At 58.8% G+C, this 9,356-nt stretch overlaps 1 protein-coding gene across 2 annotated transcripts; it reads left to right on the top strand.

The window, feature by feature from the left end:
- Nucleotides 1–718: 718 nt before the first annotated feature.
- Nucleotides 719–9,309, top strand: PRICKLE3 (prickle planar cell polarity protein 3). Of its 2 annotated transcripts, XM_036839490.1 has the most exons (10): nucleotides 719–830; nucleotides 2,057–2,142; nucleotides 3,048–3,231; nucleotides 5,177–5,290; nucleotides 5,620–5,757; nucleotides 6,353–6,556; nucleotides 6,643–6,829; nucleotides 7,602–7,901; nucleotides 8,524–9,146; nucleotides 9,260–9,309. In XM_036839490.1, exons 1-9 carry the CDS (start codon nucleotides 789–791, stop codon nucleotides 9,111–9,113), a joined length of 1,845 nt encoding a protein of 614 aa, XP_036695385.1. In that variant the 5' UTR covers nucleotides 719–788; the 3' UTR covers nucleotides 9,114–9,146; nucleotides 9,260–9,309. The 2 variants fall into 2 exon arrangements, with proteins under 2 accessions (XP_036695385.1, XP_036695384.1); XM_036839489.1 differs by lacking the exon at nucleotides 9,260–9,309 and having other exon boundaries at nucleotides 8,524–9,236.
- Nucleotides 9,310–9,356: the final 47 nt, after the last annotated feature.

Below are 9,356 nucleotides of genomic sequence, written 5' to 3'. Positions count from 1 at the left end.
AGTGGGAGCAGGGGAGGGAAGGCTTGAAAATCTATTTCTCGGGACTTAGGGGTCATCGCAGCTGGGCCTGTAAGGATGGGGAGCGAACAGGGAAGAGGGCCTCGGAACCTGGCCGGTAACTTTAGCCCCCTCCCCATAAACCTCAGATAACCCTGGCTGTGAAAACTTATGAGAGCGGGGACGTGGGACGGGGGCATAAGATCGAGCTCTCTGATGGGGTGAGGGAGCACCAGCTGGGGCTGCGATGGGGTTGGGGACCGTTCTTGCAGCATTCATCCGGGGGAAAGAGACCCTCAGAACATCACCAGTGGGGAGGGGGCCAAGAGGTGGCTTTAACCCATCCCCCAAATAAACATCCAAGATAAATCCACACGAAGCGTCAATACAAGTACTGTAGCGCACACTCCTTGCAGTCAGGTCGCCACTTCCAAGTTCCCACTCCACCACTACAGAGCCCTCAAGCCCTAGAATGTCCTGTGAGAGACCATGTGGAACCCTGGGGGCTCTGGGGGCCGTGTTTTCTGAGGCCCAGCTGCCGCCCAGGCAGGAGTGCAAGGAAGTTTTCGCGCACGGCGTTCCTGGGCTGCGCGCCCCTCACCTCTAGGCAGGGGGCGCCTTGGCCCGGGAGAGACAACAGGCCCAGGGGCGGACCCCGCTGGGCGCGCTCCTCCTACGCCGGTGTCAGGTTTACGGAACCGAGAGCTCCCCTGCCGGACGCGCGGTGGCCAGACGGCCACAAGGATTCCATTCGCCTGACCCGGCCCGGCTTGACCCTGCCCGGGCGCGCCATGTTCGCGCGTGGGTCCCGGAGGCGCCGCTCCGGGCGCGCGGTGAGCGAGACTCAGGGCAGCGGTGGGGGTCGGGGTAAACTGAGGCCCGGGAGAGGGAGCAGGGGATAGGGATAGCGAGGAGGCGCTCCCAGAGGATCTGGGAATCCCCATCCTCAGGGTTCCCAAACCGGAGGGCCTGGGGCTGCTGGAAGCATGTGGATGAAGGAACGTGGAGATCTGGTGGCCCTTGCTCCCTAATCACCTTTCCGCACACCTTTATCAGCACCCCGGGGACCTGGTGCACTCCCCTCTCGGGTGAATTATGGGAGGGGATTCTGAGAGCCAAAAGATTGGGTCCTGGAGCCCTAGATTGAGCAGGGGCCTCCTGAGCTTATGAGAAAAGGGACCTCCCCCTGTACCTTGGCGGAAGGTGAACTGAAGAGTGAGGCCCTACACTCCTGGGGTGCCCTAATACTGAGAGTCGAGTGGTTGGGATTTGTGAGGAGAGGGCTTCCAGGCTTCCACTTGAGCCAGGAAGCTTTTGCCTTCCTAGATGGGAGGGTTTCCCTCTTCCTTTGGAGGAGCTGTCTGGGTGGGGTCTGCGTTTGGTGGTCCAGAAGAGTGAATAGCCCTAGGATATGAGGGGTAAGGGCCAAGGCTTCTTGGGGTGTGGGTTTCTGAATGGCTCAAGGGCCTCCTGAGATCCTGGAGGAGGGTCTCAGTTCCTTGGGTATGAAAGGGTGAAGCCAGGGTTTGGGGGATGGGCTCTTGAGCTTCTGAAAAGAGGAGCAGGGCTCACGTGGGGATCCCAAGTAAGGATAGGGTCTCAGATTCCTACCCTGTGGAACTGGAGTGCTGCTGGCTTCCTGAGTGGAGAAGGGGCCGAGATGGATGAGGCCTGAGAGGAGACACCCAGATTAGGGGCTCTGCTCTGGTGGGGAGAGTACTCTGAGTTCAGGGGGAGGTGTTTTGAGGCCTGGAGGAGTCAGAGGCTGGTGGGAGGTGTCGAGGCTGGGTGAGGGTAGTCCGATGCTGGCCCGGGGAGGGCAATTCCCTGAAAGGGGCGGCATATAGGGAGGTGGCCTCAGCTCCCCCGCCTCTACCTCGGTTGTGTCCCCCTCCCCCGCGCTCTGGGCTCTGTCCCAGCCTGCCCGGCGTTGCCCTGGTGGGACAGGCCCCGGCGTGTGGTTGTCGGCCTCGGAGTGGAGAGGCGGGCGTTGACTTCTCTCTCCCTCCCCGCCCGCGCGCACCTCGCCGGGTCCCGCGTCTGCCCCCGCCCACTACAGCCTCAAGAGGCAGAGGACCCAGACCGCGGCCAGCCCTGCAACTCCTGCAGGGAGCAGTGCCCCGGCTTCCTGCTGCATGGCTGGAGGTAGGTGACCATCCCAGGACCTTGTCTTCGTCAGGGTCCTGCCCTTATGGGAACCCGCCCTTAGGGACCCCCCCCCCCCACCGAGACTTAGGGCACGCCCCTAGGCTTGAGCCAGGTCTTAGAGAAAGCTCAGGTCCAGAGCCCCTCCCCTGACTCATTCCCAATTGTCCAGTTCCCAGGAGAGCTCCGCCTACTACACAGCCCCGCCCCCAGAAGTTTTGAGTCCCATCTCTAGGGAGATCCTCCGTCCCGGGCTCTAAGCACCGCCCACTGACCTCCAGCCCCCTTCTGGGGCTCAGAACTCCTCTCCCAGACCCAGGTCCTATCCTCCTAGTGGAGCCCTGTACCCAAAACGTCCCATAAAATACCACAGACAGAGCCCTACTCACTCAGGCTCAGAGCCCCACCCACTCACAAGTTCAGAGCCTCAGCACAAGCTAGAGCCCGCCCCTAGGGAAAGTTCCCCCACCACGTCCAAAGTCATGAGGGGAAACCCTTAGATTTATAACTCCAAGCTCAGACTCAGAGCCCCACCCCTACTCAGGCCCGTTGCCGGGAGAGTGTGACCCAAGTCCCAGTGCTGAAAGTCAGGGGATGGCCTTGAGACCTCCCACAGCCCCACCACCCCTTCACATCCTCGGCCCAGGCCCCGCAGCCCCACTCCCAGCTCACAGCCCTGCCCCCAGCTGGCCGCTCTGCCCCTCACAGCCCCCGCCAACTCCCCACAGTAGTCTGGCTCACAGCCCCACCTCCGCTCAGCACCGCCCCCAGGCCCCTGTCTGGCTCGGAGTCTTTTGCTGGTGATAATCTGAATGTCTCTGGCCCTCAGTTGGACTTCCTTGGGCTGCCAAGGGGTCCAAGTGGGCCAACCCTTAGGAACTGACCCCCCATCCCGGTCCCCTCAGAAAGATCTGCCAGCACTGCAAATGCCCACGGGAGGAGCACGCCGTGCACGCAGTGCCTGTGGACCTGGAACGCATCATGTGTCGGCTAATCTCAGACTTCCAGCGCCACTCCATCTCTGACGACGACTCTGGCTGTGCCTCGGAGGAGTATGCCTGGGTGCCCCCTGGTCTCAAGCCCGAGCAGGTGACCAAACGCCACCACCCACTCTTGCTCACCACTGGGCACACACACATGCACACTCAAGTGGGAACCTATTTCCAGGGAAACTCTAGCGTGCGTGGTCAGACTGTGCATGTCCTTCTGACCCCTCTGTGGTCTAGCAGGGAACCCTGATTGATCGCTGAGCCAGTTCCTCAGGACCTGTTCACCCCTCTCCTGTCCTCCCCTTACCTCAGGTCTTATCCCAGCACTTCATTCACTTCATTTCCATTGATTGATTCATTCAGCAAACAGCCACTGAGCACTTACTGTATGTCAGACAATGTTCTAGGCACTGAGAACACAGCAATGAACAAAACACAAAAAAATACATCTGCCCACATGGAGGTTGTATTCCCAAAGGGAGCAAGAGCCAATAAGCAAACCTGTAAATATATGTCAGATGGTGTAAGGGCTATGGAACAAATAGAGCAGGGAAGTGGAAGAGAGGGGGGAGGGAGAGAGAGAGAGAGAGAGAGAGAGAGAGAGAGATGTTAGAATTGTAAATAGGGTGCCCAGGTCAACCTCTGTGAGAGTATGATGTTTGAGGGTCTTGAAGGAGGTGAGGATATGAGCCATGCAGATATCTGAGGTTAGAGCGATCCAGGCAAGGGAAACAGCTAATGCAAAGGCCTTGAGGCAGGAGTATGCTTGGCATGTATGAGAAACAGCGAGGAGACCAGTGTATCTGGAGCACAGTAAGCAATGGGGCGAGTGGTTGGAGGTGAGGTCAGAGATGGCGGAGGCCATGGACAGAACTTTGACTTCCACTCTGAATGAGGGAGAGGACACAAGAGGCTTGTGAGCAGAGAAGGGATGTGATTTGTCTTAGGACTTAACACAGTCCCTCTGGCTGCTGAGTGTAGAATGGACTGTAAGAGTGAGGGTGGAAGCAGGGGATCAGTGAAGGGGAGGCTACTGCAATGGTCCAAGTGACTGATGATGGCGCTGGCAGTGGAAGTAGTGAGCGGTGGTCAGATTCTAGTTAAATTCTGAAAGTAGAGCTGAGAGGATTTGCTTGTGGGTGTGACAGAGGAGTCAAAGATGACCCCAAGGATGGATGGATTGACTGATATGGGGCAGGCCAAGGCAGGACAAGTTTGAGGGCTAAGAGCAGAAGTTTGGTTTTGGCTATCTGGAGTTTGAGATGCCTGTTGGACATCTGAGTGGTCACGTTGTCTGGAACTCAAGTGAGAGGTCACAGGGCTGGAGGTATGCATTTGTGAGGCATTAGCCATGAGATGGTATTTATAGCCATGAGGGTGGATTCGATTCCCAAGGGACTGAAGGTAGACAGAGGCAAGAGGACCAAGGACTGAGCCTGAGGACCCTCCCACATTTAGGGGTTGGCCAGTTGAGGAGGAACCAAAACAGGGACAGAGAAGGAGCAGCCAGTAAGGTAGGAGGAAACAAACCCAGGGCTGTGTGGTGTTCTGGAAGCTAAGGGAACAGTGTTTCCAGGAAGAGGGAGTGATCAGCTGTGTCCAGTGCTACTGATGGGTCAAGTTGGATGAAGACTGAGACCTGAACAATGAGTTCAGCGATGTGGATATCATCAATGCCTATGACAGGAATAGCTTTGGAGGAGAGGCCGGGACAGAGGGGGTGGGGAAGTCTGACTGGAGTGGGGTCTAGAGAGAATGGGAGGAGAGGAAGTGGAGACAGCAAATGCACACAACTCCTTCAAGGAATTTTGCTATAAAGGGGAAAGAAAAGTGGAGCAGCAGATGGAGGGAAAAGTGGGGTCAAGACATGAGGGAACTCTCAGTAGGCTTGGGAAGTGGCAGAAATGATCTGGCCTGTAGGGAGGAGGGGGTCAATAGAAGTTCCCTCCCGATGACTTTAATTTTCTCAGAAAAGTAGGGACCCACCATCCCACTGCATCACCCCTAGTCTCAATTGTTTTCTCCCATCCCCCATGTCCTCCCAGGTATACCAATTTTTCAGCTGCCTTCCAGAGGACAAGGTCCCCTACGTCAACAGTCCCGGGGAGAAGTACAGGATCAAGCAGCTGCTGCACCAGCTGCCCCCACATGACAGTGAGGTGAGGAGACAGAAGACAGGAAGGGCATGCCAGGTAGGGGACACAGCCTGGACAAATGCTGGGCAGCTGGAAAGAAGTGGGCAGGGTCAGAGGAGGAAAGGTGAGCTGATCTGAGGTGACAGGGCTGGACAGGCAGGGGCAATCAGGGGACATTCCTTGGCAAAACCACAGCTGTGCCTTGGGAGAAGAGGTAAGGGGTGGGTATTTCAGGCAGGAAGCACCATCTATATAAAGGCCTAGAAGTAAATTTTTTTGAGCACGGATGAAATTTGGAAGAAGGCTGGGGGCAGGCATCAGGGGAGGAGCCTGGAAGATCCCCACTACTCCAGGCACAGTACTGCACAGCACTGGAAGAGGAAGAGAAGAAAGAGCTCAGAGCCTTCAGCCAGCAGCGGAAGCGGGAGAATCTGGGGCGTGGCACCGTGCGCATCTTCCCCGTGACCATCACTGGGGCCATCTGTGAGGAGGTGAGCCATGGAGGGCCTCAGTGAGTAATGGTGCCTTTGCTCCAAGCCCTGGGGTACAGGGCCCATCTGCCAGGCCCTGGAAAGAGTTTTCTCCCCTCCATGCAGTGTACATGGGGTGTGGGCTATCTCTTTGGTCCTCTTATGATTGAGACTTGTCTTTAAGAACCAACCCACAGTGGCAGGGCCTGTCTCTAGAGCTGGGTGATGGGTGGGATTTGTCTCTAAGGCCCCCCTGGTTGGTGGAGCCTAACCTTAGATCTTACCGTTAGGTGAGGTCTGTTGCTAAGATCCCCCAACTGGGCCTGGCCTGTCTCTACGGTTTCCCCAACCCCCTAAAGGGGAGACTTGCCTTTAAGGCCACGCACGAGGAATAGGGCCTGTCTCTGTGGTTTCCCCCAGGAGCAGCACCCTTTTCTAAGGCTCCTGCTCCCACCTCCACCCCTGGCCATGTAGGCAGGGCCTATCTCAAAGTTACCCCCTGGATGGGGCCGGTCACAAAGGCCACGGGGAAGGCCCACATGTGACACGCCTTGGCTGACCCCCATCCATCCTACCATCTTGGTGATGGTGACGGCGTCCACCTGTCATTTGGCAGTGCGGGAAGCAGATTGGAGGTGGGGACATCGCCGTGTTTGCCAGCCGTGCAGGCCTGGGTGCCTGCTGGCACCCACAGTGCTTTGTGTGCTCCACGTGCCGGGAGCTGCTGGTGGACCTCATCTACTTCTACCATGCTGGCAAGGTCTACTGTGGTCGCCACCATGCTGAACGCCTGCGCCCGCGCTGCCAAGCCTGTGATGAGGTTCGTGTCTCTCTGCCCAGGGGTGTGAACGGAGGGTGGGCAGGGGCAGGCCCTTCTGATGGCCATGGATGGCCTTTGCCCCCCAGATCATCTTCTCCCCTGAGTGCACAGAGGCCGAGGGCCGGCATTGGCACATGGGTCACTTCTGCTGCTTTGAGTGTGAAGCGTCACTGGGAGGGCAGCGCTATGTCATGCGTCAGAGCCGCCCCCACTGCTGCGCCTGCTACGAGGCCCGCCACGCGGAGTATTGTGATGGCTGTGGGGAGCACATTGGTGGGTGAACATGGGACTGGATGGGGGATGGATGGACAGCTGGGTCACAGCCCCACCCCCAGGATTCTTCCTGGGGGCATCTTCCAGGCCCCATCTTCCGTTATACCCCATACTTTAAGTCTAGCTCCAGCACTGTAGCCCTGTACCCTTCCCTGCAATTCCATTACCAATGTCCCCCATCATGCCATACTTTCTAAACCCCACCTACACTAGGCACCACTACACATCTAGGTCCACCTCCAGAGTGCCCTCTAATTCCTAGCCCTGCCCCCCACCAGAGCTACCCTCCTACCCTCTCAGCCTGGCCCCTACTCCAAGCTATGCCCTATTCTCTAAGACTCTCCTCCATCAGCCTAGGTAAACCCTACCTTCTAAGCCAGACCCTACTCTCTAAGACCCACTCCCTTCCCACCAAGGCCATGCCCTACCTTCTAGGTCCTGCCGCCACCACCCAGGCCTCTTCTTCAGGTCCACCTTCACTCTCCTTCCACCTGAAGCCACCTCTTAATGTCTAAGCCTGACCCACATCTTGGAGTCCAATGTCTACCCCCACCCTGGGAAAGAAAGGGAGGCAGAGGAGACATTTATCAGCCAGTTTCCAGGAGAGAAGGATGAGGAAGGGCCCCATTCTGGAGAGGTGGGGGGAGAGGGCATCTCCGGGTACCCTGCCTCAGATTCCCTGCCTCTTCCCAAGAAGGGCCCCTATTCAGGAGGGTTGGGAATATGCCTGGGGGCTCTGCCTCAGTTTTCCCCCTCGTGTCCATCCCCGCAGGCCTGGACCAGGGCCAGATGGCTTATGAGGGCCAGCACTGGCACGCCTCAGACCGCTGCTTCTGCTGCAGTCGCTGTGGGAGAGCCCTCCTGGGCCGCCCCTTCCTGCCACGCCGTGGCCTAATCTTCTGCTCCCGAGCCTGCAGCCTGGGGTCCGAGCCCACGACTCCGGGGCCCGGCCGCCGCAGCTGGAGCGCAGGCACGGTCTCCACACCTCTCACAGCCTCTACAGCCTCTTTCTCTGCTGTGGAGGGGGCGTCTGAGACCTCCACCAAAGGCACCAGCACCGAGCCAGCGCCTGGTGAGCCAACCTTCCAGCCACGCCCAGCCACTCCGGTGCCCCCGCCTCAACCCTGTCCCCTCCCCTTGATTTGCCCAGGCCCTTCACCTGTGGCATCCCTGGCCCCGCCCCTATCACAGCCCTGGCTCCGTCCCCAAACCATTCCAGGCCTAGTCTCCATCCCCACCTACACCCCAACGTGAACCCTGGTTCCACCCCACTTCTGTACAGGGCCCTTCCCCTACCTCAACTTGTCCCAGCTTGAGCCCGAGTTCCTCCTTTCCTCCAAACCCTCTACCCGTCACCCTCCGCCCCCAGGCCCCGCCCCCATTCTATCCCAGACCCTGTCTGCTCCAGCCTATGCCACGCCCCTTTCACCAGAAGCCACGCCCCCACCCCGGCCACACCCCATACACCAATCCATCTGGTCCTATTCCTCCTGCTTTCAACCTCCTTCCCTCCACCCAGAACCTGCCCCAGACCTCACATTTCCCAGACTCCCCACCTCGCTGCCCCGCCCCATGCCTGCCTCCACTTTCCCAGTCCTGATAGGGGAGAGAGAAGGCCCTTTCCAAAGGCCTCCCCAGGGCTGGGGTAGGGGTGGGGTGAGAGATACAGGGAGTCGCTCCATCTCTCTTTCCAGCTGCAGGCCCCGAGGAGCCTGCCCGCTTTCTGAGAGGGGCCCCTCACCGCCACTCCATGCCTGAGCTGGGGCTCCGCAGTGTCCCTGAACCACCCTCAGGGCCTCCTGGCCAGCCGGACCCGCGCCCAGAAGATGGTGCCTTTGGTCGCCAGAGCACCCCACGCGTCAGCTTCCGCGACCCTTTGGTGTCTGAGGGAGGCCCGCGGCGGTCCCTGAGTGTGCCCCCAGCCCAGCGCCGCAGGCCACGCAGCCCCCCGCCCAGGGGCCCCACACATCGCCGCCACCACCACCACCACCACCACCATCACCGCTGCCACTCCGGCAGACGTCGCCACCATCAGTGTGACTTGGGATCAGGGTCGGACTCGGGATCTTGCTCCAGCTCGCCCTCCAGTCCCAGTTCCGAATCCTCAGAGGACGACGGCTTCTTCCTAGGGGAACGCATCCCACTGCCCCCGCACCTGTGCAGGCCAATGCCTGCTCAGGACACTGCAACTGAGACCCCCAATTCCCCATCTCCACAGCTCCCCAGGAACTCTCGCCCAGGGATGCCTCGCCAGGCCAGAGACAAGAACTGCATCGTGGCTTGAAGGAGTGACAGTTCTGGAGGGCTGCATTCTCAAGTCAGTGTAGATGATGACCCACCCCCCCCCAACTTAAGTCATAAATCCCCTGCCTTCCTCCCTCCTTTGTCTGTTTGTATTACTGAAGTAATTTAATATTTGTTTTAAAACAGGCCTGGCTTCTTTACCTCCTTGCTCCAGCTGCTCCAGCTCCCCCCAGTTTTCCCCCTCCTGATGCTTGAGATTTATCTACATTTGATCAAAGGATTA

Source organism: Balaenoptera musculus, chromosome X (genome assembly GCF_009873245.2).
Source record: "Balaenoptera musculus isolate JJ_BM4_2016_0621 chromosome X, mBalMus1.pri.v3, whole genome shotgun sequence".
NCBI lineage: Eukaryota > Metazoa > Chordata > Mammalia > Artiodactyla > Balaenopteridae > Balaenoptera > Balaenoptera musculus.
Note: the sequence above shows the minus strand (reverse complement) of the source record. Positions and strands in the feature narration are given on the sequence as shown.